General features: G+C 45.1%; 1 protein-coding gene across 10 annotated transcripts in view; it reads right to left on the minus strand.

Annotated features, from left to right (window-relative positions):
• Positions 1 to 26,181, minus strand: part of SEPTIN6 (septin 6) — a 62,419-nt gene that overhangs the window by 16,925 nt on the left and 19,313 nt on the right. For all 10 annotated transcript variants that reach the window (XM_031671388.2, XM_072955760.1, XM_072955762.1 and 7 more), the window contains exons 3-6: positions 24,331 to 24,526; positions 10,324 to 10,510; positions 7,662 to 7,823; positions 1,043 to 1,139 (exon numbers count right to left, since the gene is read on the minus strand). In XM_031671388.2, coding sequence (XP_031527248.1) covers positions 1,043 to 1,139; positions 7,662 to 7,823; positions 10,324 to 10,510; positions 24,331 to 24,526 — 642 coding nt within the window. The remainder of the gene's footprint in view (positions 1 to 1,042; positions 1,140 to 7,661; positions 7,824 to 10,323; positions 10,511 to 24,330; positions 24,527 to 26,181) is intronic.

The raw sequence follows: 26,181 nt of genomic DNA on the forward strand, positions 1-26,181 counted from the left end.
GAACCAGCCACCCTCTCACACACAATGCCCCTGCCATCTGCCACCCAGCATATAGCTGGAGACTCAGAGAACCAGACCCCTCTTCTACTCATGGCAATGTCTTGGGCCTGGGTTTATCCACTGAACTGACTACTACCAAGGGTAACTTACTTAACACGTGTCAGGCAGATCACAAAAGGAACTTTCTTGAGCCTGTAGACAATACGTCTGTTCTTAAATCGCAAAATAATCATACATATAAAAGAGTGCTTGAAAGGTGTGATCTAATGAATTTTTTAAATGAATAGCAGTGTATCCACGGCCCAGGTGAAACATCACCAAGTGCCCTAGAAGTCCCTTTGTGTCCCTTCCTGATTGCACACCTCTCCGTCCCTGCAACAAGACTTAACCACTCTCCAGACTTTGGAGGTGAGCCTTCCTTTGTTTTTCTTTATAGTTTTACCACTTATGCATGAATTCCTCAAGGTATATATCTTGTTTAGTCTTGTCAACTTTTAGAATTCATATAATGGATTCATACAGCCTGTATTCTATGATTTACTTAGCTCAATGTTGTGTTTCTGAGATGCATTCCTGTAGATGTAACCATAGTCCATTCATTTTCGCTACTGTATAATATCCCATTATATGAACATTCTGCAATTCATCTAATCTATCACTAATGGAGATCTGGGTTGTTTCTAAGTATTTGCTATTATGAACAACACTGCTGTGGACATTCTTATACATCTCCGGGTACACTCTGGTGGGTACACATGCTTTCTTGCACACTCTTTCCTACTTTCCTATGACTACATTTGTTTTTGTCTTAAGAATGCTTTCTCCATTGGAGACAAAGAGAGCCTGCTAGCTGCAGAGAATCCAGGTACAGAGCCAGAGTTTGCTGGCTGGCAACCCCCATGAGGTGGTCAAAGGGCCCAAGCTGAATCAGTAAAGATCAGGGACAAGTTAGGGTCACACAGTCACATAGTGGCTAGGGACAGTCAAAGAGACAGATCAAGGGAATCCCTGAGCGCAGCCCGTCTCCTGGAGACTCACTCACCTTGCACCGTGCCCCAGGGATACTGCCGTGCCTTCATCATCTTGTTGCCTATCTTCAGTTCTTCTGTGCTGCCAATGACAGCAAACGGCAGGTGGGCCTGAAACAGGAGGCAGACAGAAGCTCAGAACTCCAGGGGAAAGGTGCTGAGCATCCCCCGGTACAACTGCTGCTCATCGCCGGGGCCTTGGTCCTCCCACCGAGGTATCCCTCGCTGTTGTCATCATCAAGTGGCATTTCTTAGGCTCCCGAGCTGTGTGGGGAGACGAGGCCTAGTCCAAGCTTCTGCCATTCAGAAATTCACAGTAGAAGGTAACAGGACACGGCCAAGTGCAGAGGGAACAAAGACAGAAAATACGCAGAATAATAAGCAGATACCCAGATGAGCAAGCTATTCAGTCTCTCTCCCAGGTGCACAGAGACTAAAGGAGAACCGAGGGGGCTGGGATCAGTGCCCCTCTTCCTGGAGTGTGAGAGCCCTGAGAATAGGCACATACTGAGACCACGCTGCTGACTGCGATGCACACTCCTGGTTCTCATCCTTCCCCAGAGCAAGAGCTTGCATTGAACTCTTGAGCCGAGAAGTCAAGTCCCTAAGGATTTACCTATGTGCCCATCACTTGCTGGGCTCTATTTCAGGTGCTGTAAGGGAAAAAAAGGAACAGAAGATGCACTCCCTTGCCCTCTGGGAGCTTACAATCTGGGTTGAGGGAAGACTGAATCATATACCCCAAAGCACCTAAGACAGAATATGCCTAAGGACTCAAGTGTATGGTCTGATGCCCTGTGCACAGTTGGTGCTTAATAAATACTCCTTGAACAGTAGTGGCACAGCCACGGGAGTAGGAGAGGAAAGAAAAGTACAAACGGGAGTCTGAGCTTGGTGCTCACAGGGGAGAGGGTGATGAGGAGCAGGGCCCGGCCGATGAGGCCGGCTTCGTGCGGCAGAGAAGAGGCAGCTGCCCCGAGTGGGTAGCGTGGGGCGTGGGAAGCACTCACGGCCCCTCTTCCGCAGGGACCTGGCCAGGTTCTATGTGCTGAGTCACCACTGGCCAAGTGGAAGCACTGAAATAAATACTGTGTTTACAAGCCAGGTGATCCCAGGTGGGGCTTTACCGCAAAGGGTTTTACATGGATGAGCCAAAAGTCCACTGGAGCAGGCTTTCTTAGCCTGCTTGGAGAAACAGGCCTTGATCTCAGATATGACCCACTTGCTCACTCATCCATTCTACACATATTTACTGAGCTCCTACTATGTGCCAGGCATTAAGAAGAATACAACATTGAAAAAGCTCAGAGCCTGCCCCTGGCGAGTGCCCTGTCTGGTAGGGGAGAGGCACGGCAACAATGATAATACAGGAGGGGCCAGACTATAAACAGAGGCTTGAGGGCTGGAGGAACACAGAGGAAGGTGCAGCTAATTTCCTGGGAAGTCAAAGCCGGCTTCACAGAGTGGGTAGTAGCGATCAGGAGCTACAGTTGCTATTAGCAGCAGTTCCGTATACCACAAACCAGGTGCTCTTTGTTGCATTATCAGGTTGAATCTTTACAACAACACTATGAGGTAGGTATTCTCATTATCCTCATTTTATAGAAGAGGAAACTGAGGTCCAGAGAGGCAGAGCTAGGGGTGGAATCTAAGTTTCTCTGACTTCAAAGCCCACCCTTGCTGGTCTGCCCCTCCACTTTGGCGGGTTTGGGCAGCAGATGAGGAAAGAGCTCTAAACCCAGGGGTGAACTGGCCATGCAAGGCCAGGTCGTAAGAGGCAGTTCAAATCTGCACACTGATCTCACAGCTAATCCTTCCTCTTCGTTCTCCTCTAGCTCCGCACCCAGGAATGTTCTTCAAAATGGAAGAACACAGGAGTTAATCGAGAGCTCAGCTCCAGGACATCTGCTAACCTCCACCTCCCCAAGGTGCTTGGCCATCCAACTGAAGGGGCTCTTCCTTCACCCTCCCTCAGCTGCTCTCTGTGATCATCTCAGGTGTCCCCCCACCCCCTTCCCACTCTGCTGACGGTCCCTGAAATCAGAAATCAGATGGTCCCTGAAAACAGAGGAAAGAAGGAAAGAGGTTATGGATATGGATATGGAAGGTGGGAAAGGGGTGGAGGTGGGAAATGTTTCAGCAGTCCTAGTAGGGGAATGATCAAGAGGGTCATTAGGCATGCAACACAGGGAGCAGGGTGGGAGGAGCAATGAATTCCTGAAAACCTTGCCTAAGGGCTGGGGCATCTCTGACCTCTGCCAGCTGGCTTTACTGGGGAGTCACCTGGGCACAATTCATTGCACCTCAGGGACCCAAGACATGTCAGGAGCCTCAAAACCACCCCCAAACTTTCTGGGAAAACGTTGCCCCTCATGCAGAGACTCCAAAGCTTCGGTCACACAACATAAAGAGCGAAGGAGCAGTGATGGCAGAGGGCTAGACCAAGGGAGGAGGTGAGAAAGAGAGCCAGGCGTGTATCATTCTCAAGCATTCTGGCATCTTAGCTGAAAGTGATATAGGAGGGCATGTGAAGTGGGAAGTAACTCTCTAGGCTCAAGAGCAAAAAAAAAAAAAAAACCCAAGAAGAGAATAAAGGCATTAAAAAAAAGTCAGTACTCCCTTGGGTCTGTTATTTTTAGCTGCAAAAGACATTGTTAGTTAGAATGACAGGGTCACTTGCTTCCCCTCTTCCTTAAACTGCTGTCATTTTATCCCTCCCTGCTCTAAAACACACAGCCCCCACGAAGGCAGCTTCAGAGAGCTCCCGAGACCTCCCACAGCACACTCCTTTGCAACTGGCATCAAAGTCTGTTCTGATAAGTATATGCAAGGATATCATTTCCAAGTGCTCCCAAGCAGATTCCATTTGATTCTATAACAGCCTTACAAGGCAGTTATTATAAAGCTCATTCGTGATTTGGAAAACCGGTGCACAGAAAAGTTAACCGAGGTGCCCAGGTCCCTGATTCCTGTGCGCCAGTCTTCCCAGGGAGCAGCAAGGACACTGCGATGCAGGTGCCAGCCTCTCCCAGCCACCCAGGGCAGCCTCACGGCTAAATGACGTCTGCTGGAAGCCAGCTAACCCTGAAGGGCAGGAAATCACGGGGCCAGCCCTTGCCCTCTTTCTGCTGCTTTTGAGAGACTGATGGCTCTGACAGCCAGAATAGAGTCCAGCAAAGCAGGGAGAAGGCAAACCCTCCAACCAACCCCGCCCATGAGGGTGACAATTTGTCTGTGTGGGCCCAGGGAGGAGACTGGCAGATGCAAGACAGTGCGCTGCTGCTGAAACACGGCCAGGTTCCTAAGGGGACTGTGTCTGACTTTTTCTTACCTTTGATGCCCCAGTCTCAAAAAACTCCAACAAGATGTAGTCCCAGGCAGTGGAGGGAAGGGTAAATTAGGAGTTTGGGACAAACAGATGCACACTACTGTATATAAAATAGACAGCAAGGACCTATTGTATATCACAAGGAACTATATTCAATTCCTTGTAATAAGCTATAATGGAAAAGAATCTGAATATATATATATATATATATATATATATATATATATATATATATATATATATAAACTGAACCACTTTGCTCTACACCTGAAACTAACACTGTAAATCAACAAATCAACTACATTTCAATAAAAAATAAAACTGAAAAAAAAGACAGTCCCAAGCCCCCTCTTGGGAGTCTGTTCCCAGATTCACTGTCTTTACAGCCTTGTGTGCACCTTAAGTTCCTCTTGGTATATTTTAAGGTGGTTGATGATCCAATTGGCATGAATTATTCTATTCTGGTTCCGCTACCCCTGTTATAATAGGGAGGTTAGATGACCATTCCCCTTAGCCAGTGAAATAGGCTGTCAGGAGCTTTTATTCCTCATCTGATACATCCTGAGTGGGCATGGTTTCCTCCTCCCCAGTCATGCTGCTGGTTATGCTGCCTCCATTCCAGGCTCCTACAGGTGACTGAGCAAAAGCATTGTCTGATTCACTCTCAAGTCAACCCTTGGTGGTGATTTGCACAAAAGGATGTGCAAACAATGGAAATGGTACTGCTGCCTCAGGAGGAGGGACAGGCTTGGCCTAGGGGTCTCCCTGTGACCTTACTGGTCACCCATGTGCTCTCACTGGGCCCAAATGTGTGGGAAAACCAAAGACTTCACAGGCGGCCAACCGACTAAGCTGAGTCAAGTAACTGGGCCTATTCCCTGGGTCCCTGACCATGGTTTGAACCATTCAAAGAACAACATTTGACTTGAACAACACAGCAATCTTCAGCATTAAAGTCTACAACCTTGAGAGCTATTAGAGCAGAGGCTGAAAGTGGCATGCAACCAAACCTCTCCCTCCCTTTTCTCACCCCTTCAAGCCGAAATAAGGGTTTTCAGAGCCACTCAGAAGCCAAGGGGGTGGCCAAGACCTCAAGACTCTCATTTTCTGCCATGAAAATCCCTAGTGGGGAGCCGTGAGAGGACTGTCCGGTCTTCTCCACTTGGGCAAGAGGCTTCTTCCACTCTTCCAATCCGGTTCCCATGACAATTGGCTGGGGTGGCTGAGGCTGTGGGGCTGGAGTCAAATTCAGAATTGAAAGGCCAGCACCCATTCCTCCTACCACCCAAGCCCAGGTCTCTGACGATGCAGCTTCATAGGCCACGGCTTGTTCGAAGACCCAGTTTGACACAGTTGTTCCAGTGGCAGGCAGGCTGAGCAATCCTGGGTATGTATTTGATAGCAGCGACTCCCCACCCTTTCCCCCATCACAACACACAGAACACACAGCATTCACATGCACACCCTGCTCCCTCATGCATGCCCAGTCCCAGGCACACTATCCGTGAGCCATCCATCTTTCCTACCCAAAAAAGCATGGTAGAATGCAAGGGAATGTGTGCTGAGCGATGCTATTGTAGGGATAACCCTGAAGCCACCCAAAGTAAGTTTTACAAAGTGAAACACTGGCAAACTTTGGATTATTGTAAGAAAAGACCCAGAGCCCCTTCACAGCCAGAACACCAGAGCTGAGCACTGTTGCTTCGTAGCATAGGAAGTTTCTGACCTTGAGGCTGAGCCTGCCCAAGCTTCCAGTAAGGGGCCAGAGCCCAGCCAAGAGCAGAGCTGCAAATATTTGTCACTCCTGATCCACGATGCAGTCAGAGGTTGTTTTGTGTGACGTCCTGAGGTTGCTAAGGACTCTTTGCCCCTGTCTACTCTTAGTAAAGCAAACCACAAGCCCGAAAGCTGCCTAAGGACTTGGGGAATCCGAGTTTGGAAGTTATCTATGGGGCCCGATGTTCTGAGGTGACTAGGTGCTCCCAGACATCAGTGCCAGCGACACCTGATGACACTTCTCTCTAGGCTCCAATTTTTCTGCAAACTAGGCACCCGTTCGGGTTTTCTCATCATGACAGAAGCTAGTTTCCATCAAAACACCCTGATTGCTGGAGAGGATAAGCACTAATTTTTTTTTCAGTTTTTTAATGCTCACAACCAGTCAGAGAGGCTACAACTCCACCTACCACAGTCCACACAGCTCTATCCCGGGCCAGATATGTCAAAGATGATGAGGGACTTCTCAACACAAACATATCTCGGGTGTACTGATGAGCAGGAAGTCAGGCGAGACAATGACTTGCTGCCCCGCTATGCTAATTTGTTGGCCAATTCATAGGAAGTGACAGCTGATGCTATAATGATAACTTAGAGGGCGGTGGCAGCAGGAAAGTTTTCTAAAAATGGCTTTTATTACAAGGCTTTCCTGAGTTTGGCTATACCCAGGCATTATGTCATTAGGAAAAACTGATGCCTCTCGATAGAGAAGAAGAAATCTGTTCCCAAAGCAGAGGCTTTCTGTAAGCTATTAGCTGTCTCCTTGAAATCACAACATTGAAGATTTCACAGCAACAGCATCAACACATTGTAAAGACGCATGAGGAGATGTTTGACTCTCTGCCTTCTTCATTACTCACTCCTCTAGGAGGGGAAGTGGGGGAGGCGAGGAAAGATGGCAAGTGGTTAGGGTTTTTTTTTTCTCCCCGATTCATTCACACACACATTTAATAAAGCAAAGCATAAGCCTGAAACTTAAAAATAACATTTCTCTAGTCACCAGAAAAACGGGAGGCTACATGTCATTTTTCCTCCCAGGGGCAGAGAAAAAATGATTGATGATCTCAGTACAGATTCTCGAGTCTCTGAAACCAGCCAACTTTTTCAGCCTTTCCTTCTTTCGCCACATCAATCATTGCAGCACTGTTTTGGTCAGAGACAAAGACTGTTTGCCTTCCCAGCAGTCCCCTGGGGATGGCCTGGCCAAGACCAGAGGGGCAGCAAAGAGGAGGATAGAAGGAGAGGTCTGAATCCCCTGCTCTAGCCGCTCCTTGGAGTCAGCATTTCCCTTTCTCAGTCTCTGGCTATTAATCTCTGCATCTCTGAGGCTTTGAACTACCCACTGCTGGGAGAGAGGAGTTATTTGCTTCTGGATTTTTTTCTCATGAATACCTGAGACTCAGATAATCAAGAGTTGACTACCGTAAGATGGATGGCGATGTTTGACTGTGGTTTGGTAACATCATTATCATCATCCTCATCATAAAGAGCAAATGGACAGAAAGTTGAACCCCTGTGCTCCCACTCACGTTCATGGTTCCGTTGATCTCTGCCACCGACTCATCATCTGTAGGAAACTGGTAGATCTGGACTCCGTTGCTGACCAGTTCGCTAGTGATTTTGATTTTGAACTTCGTTAGCTCACTCTTAGAAATGGCATCTGATTTGGCAATGATGGGGATGATGTTCACCTAGGGAAGGGAGGAGCAAAGTGGCATCATTGTTGGTCATCTGCGGCCGATGGCAGCATGAACTAGGACTTCTACCAGCTGCCAGCGGGAGCAGCTCAACCCAGTGATCCAGGACTGGCCACCTCTGTAGCCAAATAGCAATATAATAAATGACAATTTGCTGGGCACTGAACCCAGTGCTTTACATGGATTAACACAATTAACCCTGACAAATAAGCCTCCCAGGAGGTATTAGTACCACTACTTTACCAATGAGAAATTGAGGCACAGAGAAGCTAAGTAGCTTGTCCAAGGCTACAGAACAGGTAAGTAGCAGAACAGGGATCCAGATCCAAGTTTAGTCTTCTTCCTAAGTCCAGAGTCTTAACCATGAGCTACCTACCAGTTCAGATCCAAATGGATGGGCTGCGTGATATCTAAATATCAAGGTCACTGCTTGGGTGGTTCGAAGCAGAAAGATGATGGGAATCTGCGATGACAAAGGAAGAGGTAGCCACTCCTTGCTAACAGTAAACTGTCCCAACCCATCTGGCGCAAGCTAGCCCTAGCCAGTGTGAAAGACACCACATGGGCGATGGCAGGGCAGGGCTCTGTGAAGAGCCATACCCGGTCCTCTTTCTGGCAGCAAACACCGATGAACCCACCTGCTGAGGTGAAGACGACCCTCTGTTACCAATTTGATCTGAGACTTAGTCAAAAAGAGTTATAATGCCAGAATCTTGTGATTAATTTCTGCATAAAGAAAGCAGGTATAAATGCCCAATTTTGGACAGCAGGAGAAAGGCCTAATGTCACCCCAAAGTTCAGTACACCTGAACGTTGATCCTTGAAATTCCTTGAAGAAGGGACAAGGCTTTTGCTGCCGGAAGGTAAAGAAATTTGAAATGCACATGCCCTAGTGAGACAGCACAGCTAAGCTCAGGTTCACACGGGCAGCACAGTCAGTCCTGCCAGCAGACTCCAAGGGGCTGGCATGGGTGGTACCCAGGCCCCAAAAGGAGCTCTAGGCTTAACACAAATCCTGCCTCCTTTGCACTATCTTTGGAGTGCCTCAGAAGGCTGACACCACAGCTTCTTGTGCTGGTCAAAGAAAGACTGGACCTTGGAGGCACCTCCCTTGAAGTCTTTAGGGGGTGGGGGGTCAAAGCCCTTGCCAAGGTGAAACAGCAGGCAGAGCCAGCTCTTGTGGCTTCTCACCTCGTCCCTCCTCGTATGCCGAAGCCTGCCTACCTGACTCAGCCCACCCACCTACCAGCCAGGCCACCAGCCGCGTGGCTCTCTGCTGCCCTATTCAAGATGTGTGTGGCATGGCGACATTTCCCGAGCGGCCTGTGACTCATGGACAGTGAACCCATTGCTGTGAAAAATGAAAGACGGCTCCTACTTTGATGATAGCTGTAACTCAGTTTTTAGAGTGGATGTGCTACTCAACAACTGCAAATGAAGTAGAATTTTTTATAAAATACAGTACCCTGGAGTCAGAGAGCTCAGTCTGAGTCCCAGAATCACGACAATTTGTCTGACCTTGAGCAAGCTACCCGACTGTGCCTCAGTTTTCCCATGTGAAAAATGGGAATAATAAGAGTACCCTGCACACTGGATTATTGGAAGGATGAAATAAAAATAATGCATGTAAAATACTCATCACAGTGCCAGGCACATAAGCAATGTTCGGAGGGAAATATACCAGTAATTAGGCTTTTTTAAAAAGAGAATCCTGTGGTCAATTTTTCTGCACAACCAATAATCCTTTAACATGAAGAATCACTGTCTAATTTACTTCTGATGTGGGACTTGCATTTTTCAGCTTCTCTTAAAGCAGGACATGCCTACTTCCCACCGCCGTCTCTCCTGAGTATGGAGGCCCAAGGTCTGGTGCCGCAGATCTGAGTTCCAATCTGGGTGCTGCCAGAACCTGGCTATATGACAATGAGCATGTCACTTAACCTCTGAGAGCCTCAGTTTTCGCTTCTATGAAATAGGAGATAATGACAGTGTTTACCCTACAGGGTTGTTGTAAGGATTCAGTGAGATACTCCATGAGGTACTTGGACAGTGATGACATATGATGAGGGTTTAACAAATGTTAGCTGCTATGATAAATATGAATATTGAAAATAAGAATAATAACTTTCAAAATCAAGCTTGCATGTCTGATTCTAGCACAGGCCAATTAACACTAGGACAAAGGGAAAACACGTTTCCATTGCCAAAGCCTGACCCTTAGACGGGGACAGCTGTCTTGCCTGCATCCACCTTTATTCCCAAGAGGGATCAGGGCAGAAAGACAGCTCAGGGCAGACCATCTCCAGGGCTGGGAAGGCATTACAAAGCATCTAATGTAGGTGCTGGAACCATAAGATCATCTTTATGGAGAGACAGGGAATGAAGGTTAGGAGGAGGAAACCGCAGAACCTCTCCTAGAATCTGGCAGCTCTGTTGCACAAGAGACCAGGAAGAGGGAGCCCAACTGGCCCCGCCTCCTGCCTTGCCTCCGTACCTTACTGTCCAGCTTCTTCATGGTCACTAGGTCCAGAGACTTCAAGGAATGACCCGTGGGGGCGATGAAGTACAAGCAGGCGTGGATGCGGGAGTCATGGTAGGTGTGCAGTACCCTGCGGATCTTCAGCTCCTCCTGTAGGTAGGCCTCGAATTGGGCATCGATGAATTCCACAATGGGCTTGTAGCTAAAAGGGAGAGTAGGGAAATGGCCAGACCACTTCAAAAACTTGGATTCTGATACCGTTTCTTTTAGAAATTTAAAATGCCCTCTGGTAATCTAATTCCCCAACCAGCTGGATTTCTCCATCTCTGCTCAGGGGGCTCCGATCCCGTCAGGCCGGCCACCTCTTCGGTCCCCACATGAGCCAAACGTGTGCCCATTGGCGTGTTTTCTCTCTGGAATGTCCGCTTCTCTCTCCTCATCCCAAGCCTGCCCTCACCGACCTCAAAGCTTGGATGAATGCCCACCTCTCCATGTTTCCCCATTTATGCTAGAAATCCCTTCTGTAACCCAGGAGCATAAAAATAATTATGCTATTGGATTGCTTACCGTTGCTTCCCAAGGATTAGTGTTCCCTCAGATGGACTGTGTCCTTGTGAAGGGCAGGGATGGTGAAGGGCACTTTTCTGTCCCCCGGGCCCCCATGCAGTATGGAACCCATTGGCAGTACCTGTGGATGGGCTGATTGCCCTCCAGGCTGGGCCCCTGTCTTTGCTTCCTGCATCTCCCCCACAGTGCCTAAATACACGAGCGGGATACCCGGTGGTGGTCAGGACCTCTCCTTGACCCGCTACTGGGGAATCTGATCAGAACGTGCTGAGTTCTGCTCAGTCTTGCTGGGTTTAGGGCGCTCCCCACTTGACTCCCCTAAGGTCCAGATATTTTTCCAGTTCTCGTTTCCTTTAAGGTTGTGACTTTAAAATCTAAGTATTCATATAAAAGTTGGTAAAGCTAGTCCTGCCCACACACCCTCAACAGACGGACACATACACCTGGCTCACTGAGTCTCCACACACAGCTCCCCTTTGTGTCTCCAAGTCTTGCCAGGGAGTCTCAGCCAAGAGTCAGTCCTCGGCTCACTCCTCCCTGTTCTGGGAAGCTTCTCGCTTCTCTCCCGGGCCATTCCTGCCCCCCTGCAGCCCCTTTCTGCTCTAACTAGGTCAGCTTAGCTTCAGCCCTGTCTCTGTTCTCATCTCCCTGTCTGTCCACTGCCTCTCCATCTGGGGCTTCCTCCCTTCAAGCTAGAAGAGGTTTGTTATCCGGCCCAGGGCCGTGGGTTTGCAGATACCACTGCCAGACGGGAAGGGAACATGATCGAAGGAGGGGCTGGGCTCAGCCAATGCCTCTCACTTGCAGGAGCCTCCAACCTGCGTCTTTTTGAAAGATCCCCCGAGTAGAGGAGGGAAAATAACTTTTTAAAAAAGAATCACACAATTCTAGATTCTGAGAGCTACATGCAGAGGAGAGAGCCGGGTACCTCTAGAGCCCCAGGGAAAAATCTAAAAATATAGTCCTTTCTTACTTCCTTTGATCCTTCTGAGCCAAACATTGTTCTGAAGGGTCGAAGCATCAAAGAATCTCTTGGTTGCAGAGATCATTAGAAGGTTCTTGAAAAATTAGGAGTAGGGGCGGAGGGATGCATCCCTTAGGTTATCTAATTAATTTTGGATGATTGGCTCGTTTGAATGATCTAATCACGGCACTGCTACATTTTTTTGCCCCTCCATTACACTAATCCTTTTTTTTTTAACTTCAGTTTTTTGCTCTACAAAAGGGATGAAAGGAGGAAAGAAAACAATGCACTTTTAGCTTTTTTTCCGCTGAAACTGTAGTGATACCCTGGGCCTATCTTCCTGCTAATGTCTCTGGCTCTTGGGGTCTCTGAAGAGGTGCATTGATCAGACCAGCCAAACCAGCCAACCAACAAACAGTATTTGGTTTAGACTAAATCCTAAGTGGATGATTCATCTTTGTCCTTTTCATTTTTTCCCCTTTTTCCTGCATTTTCTTTTTTCCTTCCAGTTTATTGAAACATAATTGACATACAGCACTGTATAAGTTTAAGGTATACAGCATAGCGATTTGATTTACATACATCATGAAGTGATTATCACATTAAGGTTGGTAGACATCTGTCATCTCATATAGGTTATAAAACAAAGGAAATAGAAATTTTTTTTCCTTGTGATGAGAACTCTTCAGATTTACTCTCTTTACAATTTTTCTATACAACATACAGCAGTGTTTGTTATATTTGTCATGTTGTACATTACAACCCTCATACTTATTTATCCTATAACTGGAGTCTTATTTGTGGAGCTGGCTGGCACTCTTTGGAGTCATAAAACCCCCACCCCTGGGTTCTCTGTGTGCCTGGAGCCTAGTGACACTTTAACCCCCACTCCTCCCTGCAGGACCGTTCGCATACCTGCATTTCTGCAAGATATAAAACATCTTCCCTGGATATGTGTTTACCCTAACAAAACTCATCGCCCCAGGAGATAGCATCTCACAATACCCTAGGTGGACAGGCCTCACATCCTGCCCTTATCAAAGTCCTAAAACCTATTGTTCAGAGAAATCCCTGACAGATCAGGGACCTGTGCACGAATTGATCATGCAGCCCCTACTCCTTGTGTGCACAGCCCCCTTCCCCCAGTAAAAGACCCTGCACGGCTACCCTCAGGCACCTCTCGCCTGTGTGGCCCCGTTACCTAAAGCAGCATGCCTATTAAACTTTCCTAAACTCTTCTCAGTCCCTGGTAATTCTTTACCAACCCGCATGTCACTGTCACCATATTGTGTGTGTGCCCACATTATCCATCTTTATATCCTCAGTGTCCGACATGGTATCTGGAATATAGTGAGAGTCACACCCCATTCCCAATGGCTCATCCTCCCATGGTGGCCACCTCCCCCATCCTACTCTGTTGTGCTCACTGGACCCCAGTCAAGGGTAAACAAAACCCCTTACTCCCATAGGCAACCTCCTCACAAAATGTTCCCTTCCTTTAAGTGACACCTGACTTCCCTTCAAAGATGTTGTTTCTCTCATATCCTTCTCAATTGAAAACTTCTCTATCTCTCACACCCAAAAGCAGCTTTTTTCCAGCTCATTTCCTGCAGCTTACTATGGTCTATTCCATCTCTTACAAAACCCAGCTCCAACCATACTCTATCTATGCCTCCTCATCACGGCTGTTTATCTTTTACTTTTCAGGGTAGGAGTTCATAACGGGGGATCCACAGACCTCCAAGGGGGTCTATCTATGGATGGAATTTATAGGATCCATGAACTTAGATAGAAAAACACACACATACACCCCCATCTTTTTCACTAAGCTCTAACTGAGGTTTTAGCAGTCTCTTCAGGTACAAAAGTAGGTAACAGCTTACAATAATTTCAGCAGTGCCTATGATTTCATAACCAATAGAAATCACCAATATTTTTGTTTCCTATTACAGTTGTTGCAAATATCTCAAAATAGCATTTATAATCATCACAACTTCTAAATTATAATAGCTATTAGACCTGCATATAGATATTCTTAATTCAGGGATTAATAGAAAAGCACATAGATTAACTAAATCACAATTTTTAAAATATTTTGGTAACCGTATTTTTTGGTATCACTGGTATTTTCAGGCACTTAAAAATGTTATTCTGAGCCCATAGGCCTCATTGGATTGCATAAAGGGCCAAAGCTACAAAACAGCCCCGGGTCTAGGCACTATTTCTTATTCATTTCAGATAGCAATGTGTGTGAAGACAATAAAATAGGGTAACGGGATAAAAAGTGGCTGAGAGTTCAACTACTTTAAACACAGTGATCAGGGAAGGCTTCTCTGAGGATGTGACATTGGAGCTGCAAGGATGAGAATGACAGTGTCATGGAGAATCTGGGAGGAAAGTATCCCAGGCAGCGAGAGTAACAAATGTCATGGTGTTGAGGCAGAAACAAGCTTGACAGGTTTGAGCCACTGAATTAGTGAATGAAGGCAAAACAATAAACTATTCATAATTGCCCAAAGGTGGAAACAACTCAAAGGTCCATCAACTAATAAACCAAGTGTGGAATATCCACACAATGGAACACCACTCAGCCATTAAAAGGAAGAAAATTCGGATACAGGCTGCCACAGGATGAACCTTGAAAACATCATTACTCCTCTACCTCAAGGCAAAACCCTTTCTCCATTTGAGACCTATTTCATCCTCTCCTAGGGGCGCCTAACCCCCAGTCTTTCTCCCCATTCGGAGTGACTGCCACGTGCTTGTGGACAACCCATCAACCTTCAGCCTCATTATTCCTCCATTGCCTCAACTTCCCCAACCCTCAGCTCCCTCTGCTTCAGTCACCTTCACACCTTACCTCTAGCCAGACCAGCTTCACCCCAGAATCCTCTAATGTCCTACTCTCTGACCACAGCCTCACAATTTTCCAGCTCTCTTCTGCCTTCAATCTTCCTAAACCTGATCTTTAACCTCATAGAATCCTTTGGTACCTTGACCTCTCCATTATCTCACAGGGTATCAGCCCCTTCCTGGCCTCACCTCCTTCTCAGCCCAGGCTGACCCCCAGCATTGACTCCCGAAGCCGTTCTTTTATCAGCTCACCTCCCATTGCACCCCTGCCTTCTACCCTCCTTGCCTAGCAAAACTGCTGGGCTGAACACATTTCAGGACCTGCTCCCTGCTCCTACAGCACTGCGGATGAAGTTGGCTAGAAGCAATCACAAAACTTGGGGTCTTGGCACCCAAATTCATGGCCTCCAACCTCATGTAAGCCTTTAAAACAACATGACAATCCCTTTGCTCAGCCTTGATTGACTCCTCTCCCACTGCATTCATTGACCACGTCAAACTTTCACCACCTTCCTCAAGGTCCAAAACTCATTCACAACCCCTTCCCTCTCACAAGATGGTCTTATCTTCTACTTTATCAACAAAATCAAGGCCACCAGGTTCACACCACCCTGACCTGCCTTACTCCCTCCCTTCTAAAAAGAAATCAACTCTTTCCTGTTTCCCCCTAGTCTCTGAGGATGAGGGGTCTCTCATCCTGTTCCAGGTCCATCACCCCTTGTGTACTTGACCTCATTCCTTTCAGGCTCTTTGAGAACCTTGCTTTATCTATCAGCTCCTCACCTCCTACTGACCACTCCCTCCCCTCAATCAATGAACAGGCTTGAGTCTTCCCTCACTTCAAAAAAAAGTCTTTTCACAGCCCAAACCTTCTCAACCACACATTTCTCCCCAGCTACTGCCCTGTGTCTTTTCTTTCCTTAGCAGTCAAATTTGTTTTTGGCACCTACTACAGGGTCTGGCATATAATATGCACCCAATGAATATTTAAATGGATGGATGGAGATTTCTTTGAAAGAATAATCTATTCATTTACTTATTTATTTTTACTTCTTGTTCATTCCTCAACACACTGTAGACTGTTTTCTACCCTCACCAGCATCCTAGTTACTACATTCAATGGATAGTTTGGGATATTTTTTTGAAGTATAGTTGGTTTACAATGTTGTGTTAGTTTCAGGTATACAGCAAAGTGATTCAGCTATATATATAAATATAAATAATAATTTAATATAATTACAGGTTATAATATTACATATAATAATATATGCTATATTAAATATATATTTATATATAAATGTATATATATTCTTTCTCAGATTCTTCTCCATTATAGTGTTGCTGGTGATTAGGTTCTTGTCTCATCGCAGAAAGAATTCAGAGATGAGACAGGGAGGTTAAGAAAGTAAAGTGAGGATTTAGTACGGGATAGATAATCCACTCTCAAGGGGAGAGCAGGCAGGCTCAGGTGAGCAGCTGCACTGGGTTTCTTTGGCAAGTTGGTTACATAAGGTGTGAAAATGAATGGGCAGAATATTCATTGAGGAGGGAAGGGTTTCCCTCCTTTTTGCCCAATTCCTGACATCTGGCCTGGGTCCCCCTTTCTCTGCTCATATCTAACTATCTGCCTGCTCTAACAATGGGTTATTATAAGGAATTGAATATAGTTCCCTATGCTATACCATAGGTCCTTGCTGTATCTATTTTATATATGGTAGTGTGAATCTGTTAATCCCAGATTCCTAATTTACCCCTCCCCTCTTCCCTCTTTGGTAACCATAAGTTTGTTTTCTATGCCTGTGAGCTGGATACTTTTGTTTTTAAATGATGAAAAGTTAGAGATGTTTATTTTATTTTTCCCATCAGTGTGTATATCATTCATTCATTCAACAAATGTGCCCTGAATACCCACTGTAAGCCAACTGGCTAACTTGTATTCATCCTAAAAAACTTCAAGACTTAGCTCAGCCATTCCTGGTCACCTCTTCTCCCCTTTCAGCAACTTACACCACCTATATTCCCACCACCAGATCGCTACTCTTCCTGTTCCCACAGTCCCTCTCCACATACCTCTGTTATTGTACTTACCACATTATGTAGAATTTGTGTACATGTTTGTCCCCTCCTCTAAACTGTGAGCTCCTTAACTAAAGACTGTGCCTTATTTCTTAGTACCTCTGGTGAAAAGAAACAGAACTCAGTGGGGACTCCCCAAGTACAAAGTCTCCTCCATGTCCCATGCCTCTTGTTTGTAGAAAAGCTGAAGTTTCCCAGGCCTCCCTAAGTCACAAAAGAGCAGGTTCAAGAAGCAATGATTAGGACAATAGAGTCACAGAATTTTCAGTGTCTGATGCACATTTTTGAGCTGTTTATAGATAGATACTATAACTGCCTCCAGAGGGAAAACACTAACTGCATGATGACCAGACTGCAGCCATGACATAAGCTGCTCCGTCTTGAGCAGTACTGAGTCTATGGCTAGTACAATTCTAAGATCTGGCCTCAAGAGAATGGGATTAACACTATTGCTCATCATAATCTATATTTTTGAGGGGATCAAAATAATTGTAGCTTGCTCTGCTCTTATAGGTAAGCGGGCAACTAAAACTGTCAGCAAAGAGATACTACAAACCCATGTTGACATCTTCCACTCTAAGAATATGGCCACTATGTCAGCCATATAGAAGATGGACCTTCACCCCAATCCCATAGAAATGGAATGACATCTGGCAAGTGGGGATTTGTAAACAGCTCTTTTGCCTCTTTCCTGCTTGCCTATTTCTGTCCCCCTTAAACTCTAATTATAAAAATGAGATCACTGGGTAACATTTAACCTAACTTCTGACTTCTCTACTGAAGGTACACAATGCCTTGCCTAACCTGTTGATTCCTTTCCTGGATTAAAAGGAGTAAGAATGAAGAATAAAGTTGTTAAAGAATGACTGACTTTCTAATGGACCTGAACACTGTCATTTTAAGTGAAATAAGCCAGAAAGAGAAAGAAAAATACTATATATCACTTATATGTGGAATCTAAAAAAAAAGACAAATGAACTTGCTTACAAAACAGAAATAGACTCACAGACATAGAAAACAAACTTATGGTTACCAGAGGAGGAAGGGAGTGGAAAGGGATAAATTGGGAGTTCGAAATTTGCAGATACTAACTAATATATTTAAGATAGATAAACAACAAGTTCATAATGTATAGCACAGGGAACTATATTCAATATCTTGTAGTAACTTATGGTGAAAGAGAATATGAAAGTGAATATATGTATGTCCATGTATGACTGAAGCATTATGCTGTACACCAGAAACTGACACAACACTGTAAACTGACTATACTTCAATGAAAAATATATATACAAGGAGAGGGGTGGGAAGGGACAGACTGGGAGTTCAAAATTTATAGATACTGACAGGCATATGTAGAACAGATAAACAAGATTATGCTGTATAGCACAGGGAAATATATACAAGATCTTGTGGTAGCTCACAGCGGAAAAAAAAATGTAACAATGAATATATGTATGTTCATGTATAACTGAAAAATTTTGCTCTATACTGGAATTTGACACAACATTGTAAAATGACTATAACTCAATAAAAAATGTCTAAATAAATAAATATTTAATATATATATGTATATATATTTATACACACACACACACACACACACAAAAGAAAAAGAATGACTGACTTTCTACCCCCAACTTCCCCCCTCAGCAAATTTGCAGGTGGATGACATGGGCAGGATAGCATCCAATTGCAAGCAGACCACATGGGTAAATAGCATTCTAAAGGAAGATCAGAAGTCAGCAGGTATCCACACAATGGAAAAATGACGAAAAATCTGACCTCCTACCTTAATGATTAACTGAGATTGTTTCCCCTTTTTCCCTTTAAAAATTGTCATGGCTGAGCAGAATCTTCGAAGTTGGCCTCAGGACATGAATCCACCTTCTTCCCAGATTGCTGGCTTTTCTGATTAAAGCAACTTACTTTTCTCCCAACATTTGCCTCTCAATTATTGGCTTTTGAGCAGTGAGTAGCCAAACCTGAGTTCAGTAACACTGGCATCTCACATTGTACCTGGCACACAGTAGACATTTAGTATTTTATAAACTGAACTAGATCCCTCCATATCAATTTGGTTACATGTCATGTGGATTTTTTCTCTCACATCTGCCCCCTCTTGTCTATCCATGAAGCTTATGCTCCTGTTCAAGCCCTCATCATCTCTCCCATCCTCACAAAAGTCACCCCTGACCTCCTTGCCTCCCTCTGGACACCACTTTGTCTTTTTCCCAGCTCAGAAAAGCTTTTTAAGTGAGCAGTCTACACCCACTTTATCTGCTTCCTTTCAATTTTTTAAAATTTGTTTTTAATTATGCAAGCAGTATCCGTACTTAATCTCTCCTCCTCAAAAGTAACTACTATTTTTCAGTTTGTTGATTATCCTTACAGACCTTCTTCTATACCTCTATAAGCAGAGAGACAGACAAATGTTTGTTTTATTGGAAAGGGACAGATTTACACAAATGGCATCATGATCTGTGTATCATTTTGCAACCTCTTTTTTCACTTAACAACATGTTTATGCGAGTATGTATAGATCTAATTCATTCTTTTACACTGCCAAATACAATTCCATGGTATGGTTGTACAATAGCTCATTAAGTTGCTCTGTTGGTGTGGAAATTTAGACTGTTAAAAAATTTCTTTATTCCATAATGAATGCTACAGTGAACATCCTTGCTTTTTATGAACTTGTGCAATTGTTTCTCTAAAGTATATGCCTAAAGGTGGACCTGCTGGCTCATAAAATAGTCACATTTAAATTTTTAATAGATACCATCAAATTTGCCCTTTAAAAAAATCTTTATCAATTTACACTCACAGCAACATGAATGAAAGTACTCGATGTTGGTGGATAGGATATTTTTATCTTTTATTTTTACCAATCTGATAGATTAAAAAATACTTCATTGTTTCATTTTGCATTTCCCTAATCCCTGATGAAGTTGAATGACCATCATTTCATATGTTGATGGACCATTTACATTTCCCTTTCTGTCAATTGCCTGTTTATTTCTCATTGAATTGTAGAAGATCTTTTTGCATTTTAGAAAAAAATCCTTTGGTTTATAGGTTGCAAATATTTTCTCCCCATCTGTAGTTTATTTTTACTTTTGTTTATGGTATCTTTCAATAGACTGTCGACTGGAAAAAATGCAGACCTAAAAGTTGAGAATTACATTTTATTTGGTGGACAAAACTGAGGACTTAAGCCCGGAAGACAGCCTCTCAGATAGCACTGAGGGACTGCTTACAAGAGGTAAGGGAGAGAGGGAGGGTATATAGCTTAAGTGGTAGAGTACATGCTTAGCATGCACAAGGTCCTAGGTTCAATCCCCAGTACTCCCTCTAAAAACATAAATAAATAAACCTAATTACCTTCTCCCCAAATAAATACATAAAATTAAAAAAAAAAAGAAGAGGTAAGGGAGGAGCCAGGATATATAGGGGATTTTGCAACAAAAACCAAGTAGTTAGAACATCAAAAGATTATTATTGAAGAAAACCAGACATCTCAAGTTAATGAATTTAGCACTTTTCTGCATATGGAGAGATGCAAGAGCCTGGGCTCATTGAAATCATTCCTTTGATATGCATCTTAACTATCTAGGACCAGTATCCTGTTTTTCTCCATCCTGAATCCCCTCAGGGTCCTCAGTTGGGGGCGGCTGCCGTGGCTGTTGGCTAAATGGCCACAACATCCTTTGTGTACTGATACCGAGAGGCAACATCTTTCCATTCACAATACAAAGGGGTTTTTTTTTCATTTTAATGAATTTAAATTTATCAGTGTTTTTGACTTTTGGATTTTGTGTCACAATTAGAAAAGCCTTCTCTACTTCCAAAGTGATAAAAATCTTCTCCTATATTTTCCCCTCATATTTTTAGAATTTGTTTTTAATCCAACTGGAATCTATTTTTGTGAATAGTGTTTGTGTGGGAGGGTCTCATCTTATTTCTTCCTAGTGGATGGCCTATTTCCCAGCACATTTTCTTAAATAGTCCATTCTTCCCCTGCTAACTTATATACACTAAATTGCCATATAAACATGAATATGATCTTGGACTCATTTTTCTGTTCAGTCGCTCCTTTTGCCATTCTAATGCCTTTACTTCCTTACCTGCCATTCACTCACAGCAATCTAGTTTCTACCCGTAATTTATCTGTAATTATTATTCCTAAGTATATTAATGACCTTCATGTTTTCAAACCCAATAGATAGTTTTCAGTTTTTATCTTCCTGGACACCATTTATCATTCCCTCCCATATGCTACATGATACAACTCTCCCTCGATTCTTCTACCAATAAAACTCATGATCATCATGATATCTTCTGTGCCAGGCACTATTTAAGCATTTCCTGTGCTATACATGTTGAGTCCGCCTCACCACAAGCCTCCGGGCAGGTATTAGTATGATCATCATCCCCACTTGACAGAAGACTGGGGTATAGAGAATGTAAGTGCCTAGTTGTGGTATCAGCCCTGACAGTTGTAACTTGCGTTTTTGTAATGCAAGTGCCTGGTTTCAGCTTTGATTTCAGAGACATCCACTTCAAAAAGGCATCCGCTTCAAGGTCAGCTATCTCGAGTAAACACACTGCCAGCCACCTAAAGATAAGGAACCAGCCCCTCCGACCCCCTACCTTACGCTTTGTTTTAAAGAGCTTGGTTGATTTCCATCACTGACCATTTAGGCTGCTTGTTTTTTCTCTCCCAATGTTTTAAATTCCTGCTCTTATGTTTTAAATTCACCAATAAAGAGCAAGCCTGCAAAACCATAGGCCTCCCACTCCCAACCCGAATGAAAGCAGAACCCGAATGAGGCCCTGTGCGCAGGTTTTTTCTCTACCCATGATCTCCCTGTGTAGCCCCAGGTGTGCCTTGTCCTTTCCAGGACCTGTCAGTAATACATCTTCCCCCCCACCCACAGTTTCCCGATGGTTATTGCTGAGGGCGTCTTGCAATGATGATAAGAACCACAAGGGCTGGTCCAGCCACAACACTGGTTATGGATAAGATGAGACCAGCACAAAACATTTGTCCAAGATCCTTGGCCTAATAAGTGGCAAGATGGGATTTGAACCCAGGTCTGTCTGAGATCAAAGCCTATGTTACTAAGGACACCTCCTTCCAGCCTGTCCTGTCTTCCTCTTGAGTTCCTTTTGGTCCAGCATCTTTCCAAGGGTGGCTTTTCCCGGGATATGGCCTTTGTCACTGCTTGTCTCAGTTTGGCCCTGCGCCCTAGGTAAAGCAGGGCCTCCTGAGGCTCTATGTCAATGTGGCTGCACTGACAGAACTATGCCCACATGGCTCTGTCAGAATGGAGAAAACATGGCTTTTTATTGCAAATCCCTGGCACTGACTCCACCTTGCTCCCCAGCCCAATTCTAAGGAGGCTTCTCATTTCTTTTTGCAGTTTGTATTATTTGATTGTGTATGAGTACGTATCATATTTATAATCAGGAAAAACAATAAAGATATTACACATATAATAGAAGTAGATTAGCCTCTAAGGGGCTGTATCAGTTGTGCCCTCCTAAACCATAATTATCAAGGCATTTTCCAGTGTTAGACATGTTGAATGTATGTTACTGAGAACCAGGAGAAATTTAATTGAGATGCTGAGCAATCTGCAGCTGAGATGAATCACTTGTATTGTGACCCAAATATCTCCTTTCCCCAGGGTCTAATTTATTCTCCACCAAACAAGATTAGCACAATAAGCAAGCCTACAAAAAACCGAGGTGTCCTTCATCTGGAATTTCAAATGGAAAACAGAAGTCAGTTCAATTAAGGAGCTAAATATATTTCTTCATTATAAGGAAATGAATATGGCTGTTGTAACTTTAAGGGAGAAAGAGGAGAATTTGGGATACAGTTCATCTAAGAAGCAAGAGCATCCTCAAAGGATGAGCAGACACTTTGCTCAAAATGATGAATGGCCTTTTCTGCAAAGAGCACGTGTGATAACCATGTGACATTTAGTTAAACGCAGATGGGTGCCGGACCCCCCCCCAACCCAGCCCTCATCACATCCTCAGTTGAGCCTCACCCCTACCCTCACTGGAACACCATTCTCAACCACCCACAGCCTCTCCTCCTACCTCTCTGCTTACTCCCCGTTCAGTCTCTTTCCAGGATGTCTTTTCCTCCATCTGCTGATTTAACATCCCAAGGTTTTTGTCTGTGACCCAGTGTTAATCTCACTCAACTCTGATCCCTGGATGAGCTTGTGTATGCCTGCAGCTGGAACATATCACCTATACCTTGATAACCCAAGACTCTATTTCCAGCACAGACTCTCCCATGACTTCTAACCCTGCCTATGCAGCTGCCCACCGAGAAAGGTCATCACGTCTCTCTATGGTCCACGGGCAGCTCAAACCCAGCGTGTCCAAAACAGAGCTGATTCTTTTAAAACCTGGTTCTCTCAGATGACCTCACTTATTGACTGCTGCCACCATCTGTCCACTCTCCAAAGCCAGAAACCTAGGCCTCATTCTAGGTTCTTCTTTTGCTTTCACACTCCTACATCGAGTCTCTACCAAGTCCTGTTGGCTCTACCTACTCAACAGTTATCAAATGTGTCTGCCCGTCACTATCTCAGCACTTGTTTCACCGCTGCCTTGATGGAATTGGTCCAACGGTCTCCTAATTGGTCTTCCTGCCTTCCAGCCCATCTCCATCCTACCCCAAACCCCTTCTTCAATCAGACTACATCATTCTACTTCATAAAGCCTTTCAATGGCTCTATATCCACACATGCTAGAAACCTCTCCATAATCTGGCCCCTACTGACCTCTTCAGGCTCATCTCCCCCACACTTTTCCCCCAGCTCATGCCAAGTGCCAGGCCAGGGGCAGACCAGTGTCATGAGGCCTTAAGCTCATAGGATTTGAAGGGCCCTTCAAGAAAAAAGAAACCAACATTATGACTAGAAATTAGTTCCAGGGCCTTGCAGGGGGCTGGGTAAGTGAGGGCCTGAAACAAGCTTCAGTGGCTTCACAGTAACTCTGCCCCTGGTCTCACCAAACAGAGCAAGCACAGTTCCCCAGAGCATGCCACAGTCTTCCACATCTCTTTGCCTTTGTATCAGCCATTGCCCCTGCCTGAACGGCCCTTTCCAACCTTCCTTTGTCTGTCTTACAAAATCGTTCACCCTTCAAGGGCCAGCGTGGAGCTGACTGTTCTCTCCTTCGTGTTCTCATTATAACGTGCCCTTTACCTCTGTGTGCCCTGTCCTCACCAGAGCATACCACACTCCAGAGAACTCATTTGTTTAAAACCAGGCTTCCCCGTGAGTGCCTCAAGGGCAGAGACAAAGTCATTCCTTCTTAGATCGTCAGAGCATGTCAGGCCGGAGCTCCATAAACGTCTGTCGAATGGAATGGAAAGCGCGTGGAGTAAACAGACATGGATCCTGGGCAGAGGCGGTGCTAGTGAGGTACCTGCTCCCTGCCTGCGTCAGCTGAGCGGAGGTCCAGCAGGACCCCTGTGGTGAGCTCCTCCCCGTGGCCTCCCAGCAGCCTCCCCACCCCACTGCCTTCCTTACCTGTCCTCCTTGTTGATCTGGTCCCCGAAGCCCACTGTGCTAACGATTGTGAGCTTTAGCCCCACGTTGCTCTCTTGAAGGTCGTAAGTATTGGACCGGAGCTGGACACCCGGCTGTGTGTGGGTGGCTGGCTCCCCCTCGAACTTGGTGTTGAACAGGGTGTCCATGAGGGTGGACTTGCCCAAACCTGTCTCCCCTGAGAAATGAAAGGATAAATTATAATCCATTCACACAGTGACCATGCGGCCGTTACACATCATGCTTGGGGTGCATATTCATTAACATGGGAAAAGGTACATTCAATAAGACACTAAGTGAAGAGCACAGAGAACTATACGAACTGTTTGATCTCCATTAAGTGAAAAGGACTATAAGGAACTATAACAACATATTAGCAATAGTCATCTCAGGACAGTAGAATTGGCGTAGTTTTCCTTTTAGTCTTCATATTTGTTGTTATTTGAAAATTGAGTATGCACTATTTTGATAGTCAGAAGAAGAAACTGGGTTCAAGGCAGTGATAGAGAGGTAAGAGTCAAGCCCAGAAAAAGACTGGAAGGATATACGAGATACTCTTACCAATGGTCATTTCTGGGTGGTGGGGTTATGTGTGGTTTTCATTTCTTCCTTTATGCTTTTCTCTATTTTCCAAGTTTTCTACAAGGAACATGTGTAGCTTTAACAATAAAAATTGAAGGGCTACTTTCAAGTTTAAAAGACAGGGACAGCGGTCCCTCATCAAATAAATATCCTCTCCTCTCAGCCCCCCCCCCCCCCCCGTGTCTCCCTGCCAGGCCCAAACAGCACTCTGCAGATGCTCGGGTGTGTATCCCAGTGGGAAGACCATTTTTAGCTAATGGGGAGGGAATTTAGCAGGCCACAAATTATTCTTCCTTTTACATTTCAAACAAACCAGTCATTTGTTTGTTTAACTAACAGACTGCAGGATACTAATAAATTAAACCACTGGAATTTCAAAAGTCTTGACTTTCACACCAGGGAGACAAGGAGGGGAAGGGCTGTGGGGACTGGTGAAGGTTTTGGGAGGTTATTCCTGAGAGGCAGAGGACATCAAACCCCTGCCAGAAGCCAAGGACTGCGCTTTGAAGACCTGGGCTACCCTGCTGTTCTGCTATCATCACCTCTCTTCTCCCCTTCCCTGCTCCAGCCCCTTAAGATGTGAGAATGACAAGTCTTCCTAGATTGCCCTGGGCAAATCCTGGCCTGGCAAGTCCCCGCCCCCGTAACCAACAGCACCTATCTGCAGGGCAGTCCAGGGCTGGGGGTAGAGCTGCCCACCCCATAACTCTAAATGGTCCCTCTCCCCTCCACCTTCTGGGTGTGTCTAGCTTTGCATCTTGCACGCCTCTTTCATCCCAAATAATGAGCTATGAATGCAGGAGGTGCTTTTAAAAATATCTGTCTAGGCTGAGAGCTTTCTGTGCGTGGAGAGCTTGGTGAGAGAGAGACAGAGAACAAGGAGAACATTCAACTCAGCCTGGCTACCCGGCCCCCCAGCCCAGCTTCATAGTCAGGGCTGGCTAATGGAGTTGATTGCCAGGGTGCAGGGAAATGGTTCCTCCCACAGATCGTGTTTCCAGTCAGGGTCTGCTGTACCTATTAGCAGCAAAGACTATCCCAGAAGAGGCCCTTTTTTCCCTCCCTAAAGGAATAGGAAGTATTTGGATTCCCAGAAAAAAATCTGGTGAGGTGGGAGTCTTTGCCATGGGAGGTGGCAGACTTGGCCAAGCAAAGGAACGCATCGCCCCCTCCCTGCCCAGGTCGGGGTGCAGCTCTATGGCAAAGGGCCAGCACCTCTGAGATGGGAACACCGGGTGGCTCCCTCCCCCA

Source organism: Vicugna pacos, chromosome X (genome assembly GCF_048564905.1).
Source record: "Vicugna pacos chromosome X, VicPac4, whole genome shotgun sequence".
NCBI classification, from domain to species: Eukaryota; Metazoa; Chordata; class Mammalia; order Artiodactyla; family Camelidae; genus Vicugna; species Vicugna pacos.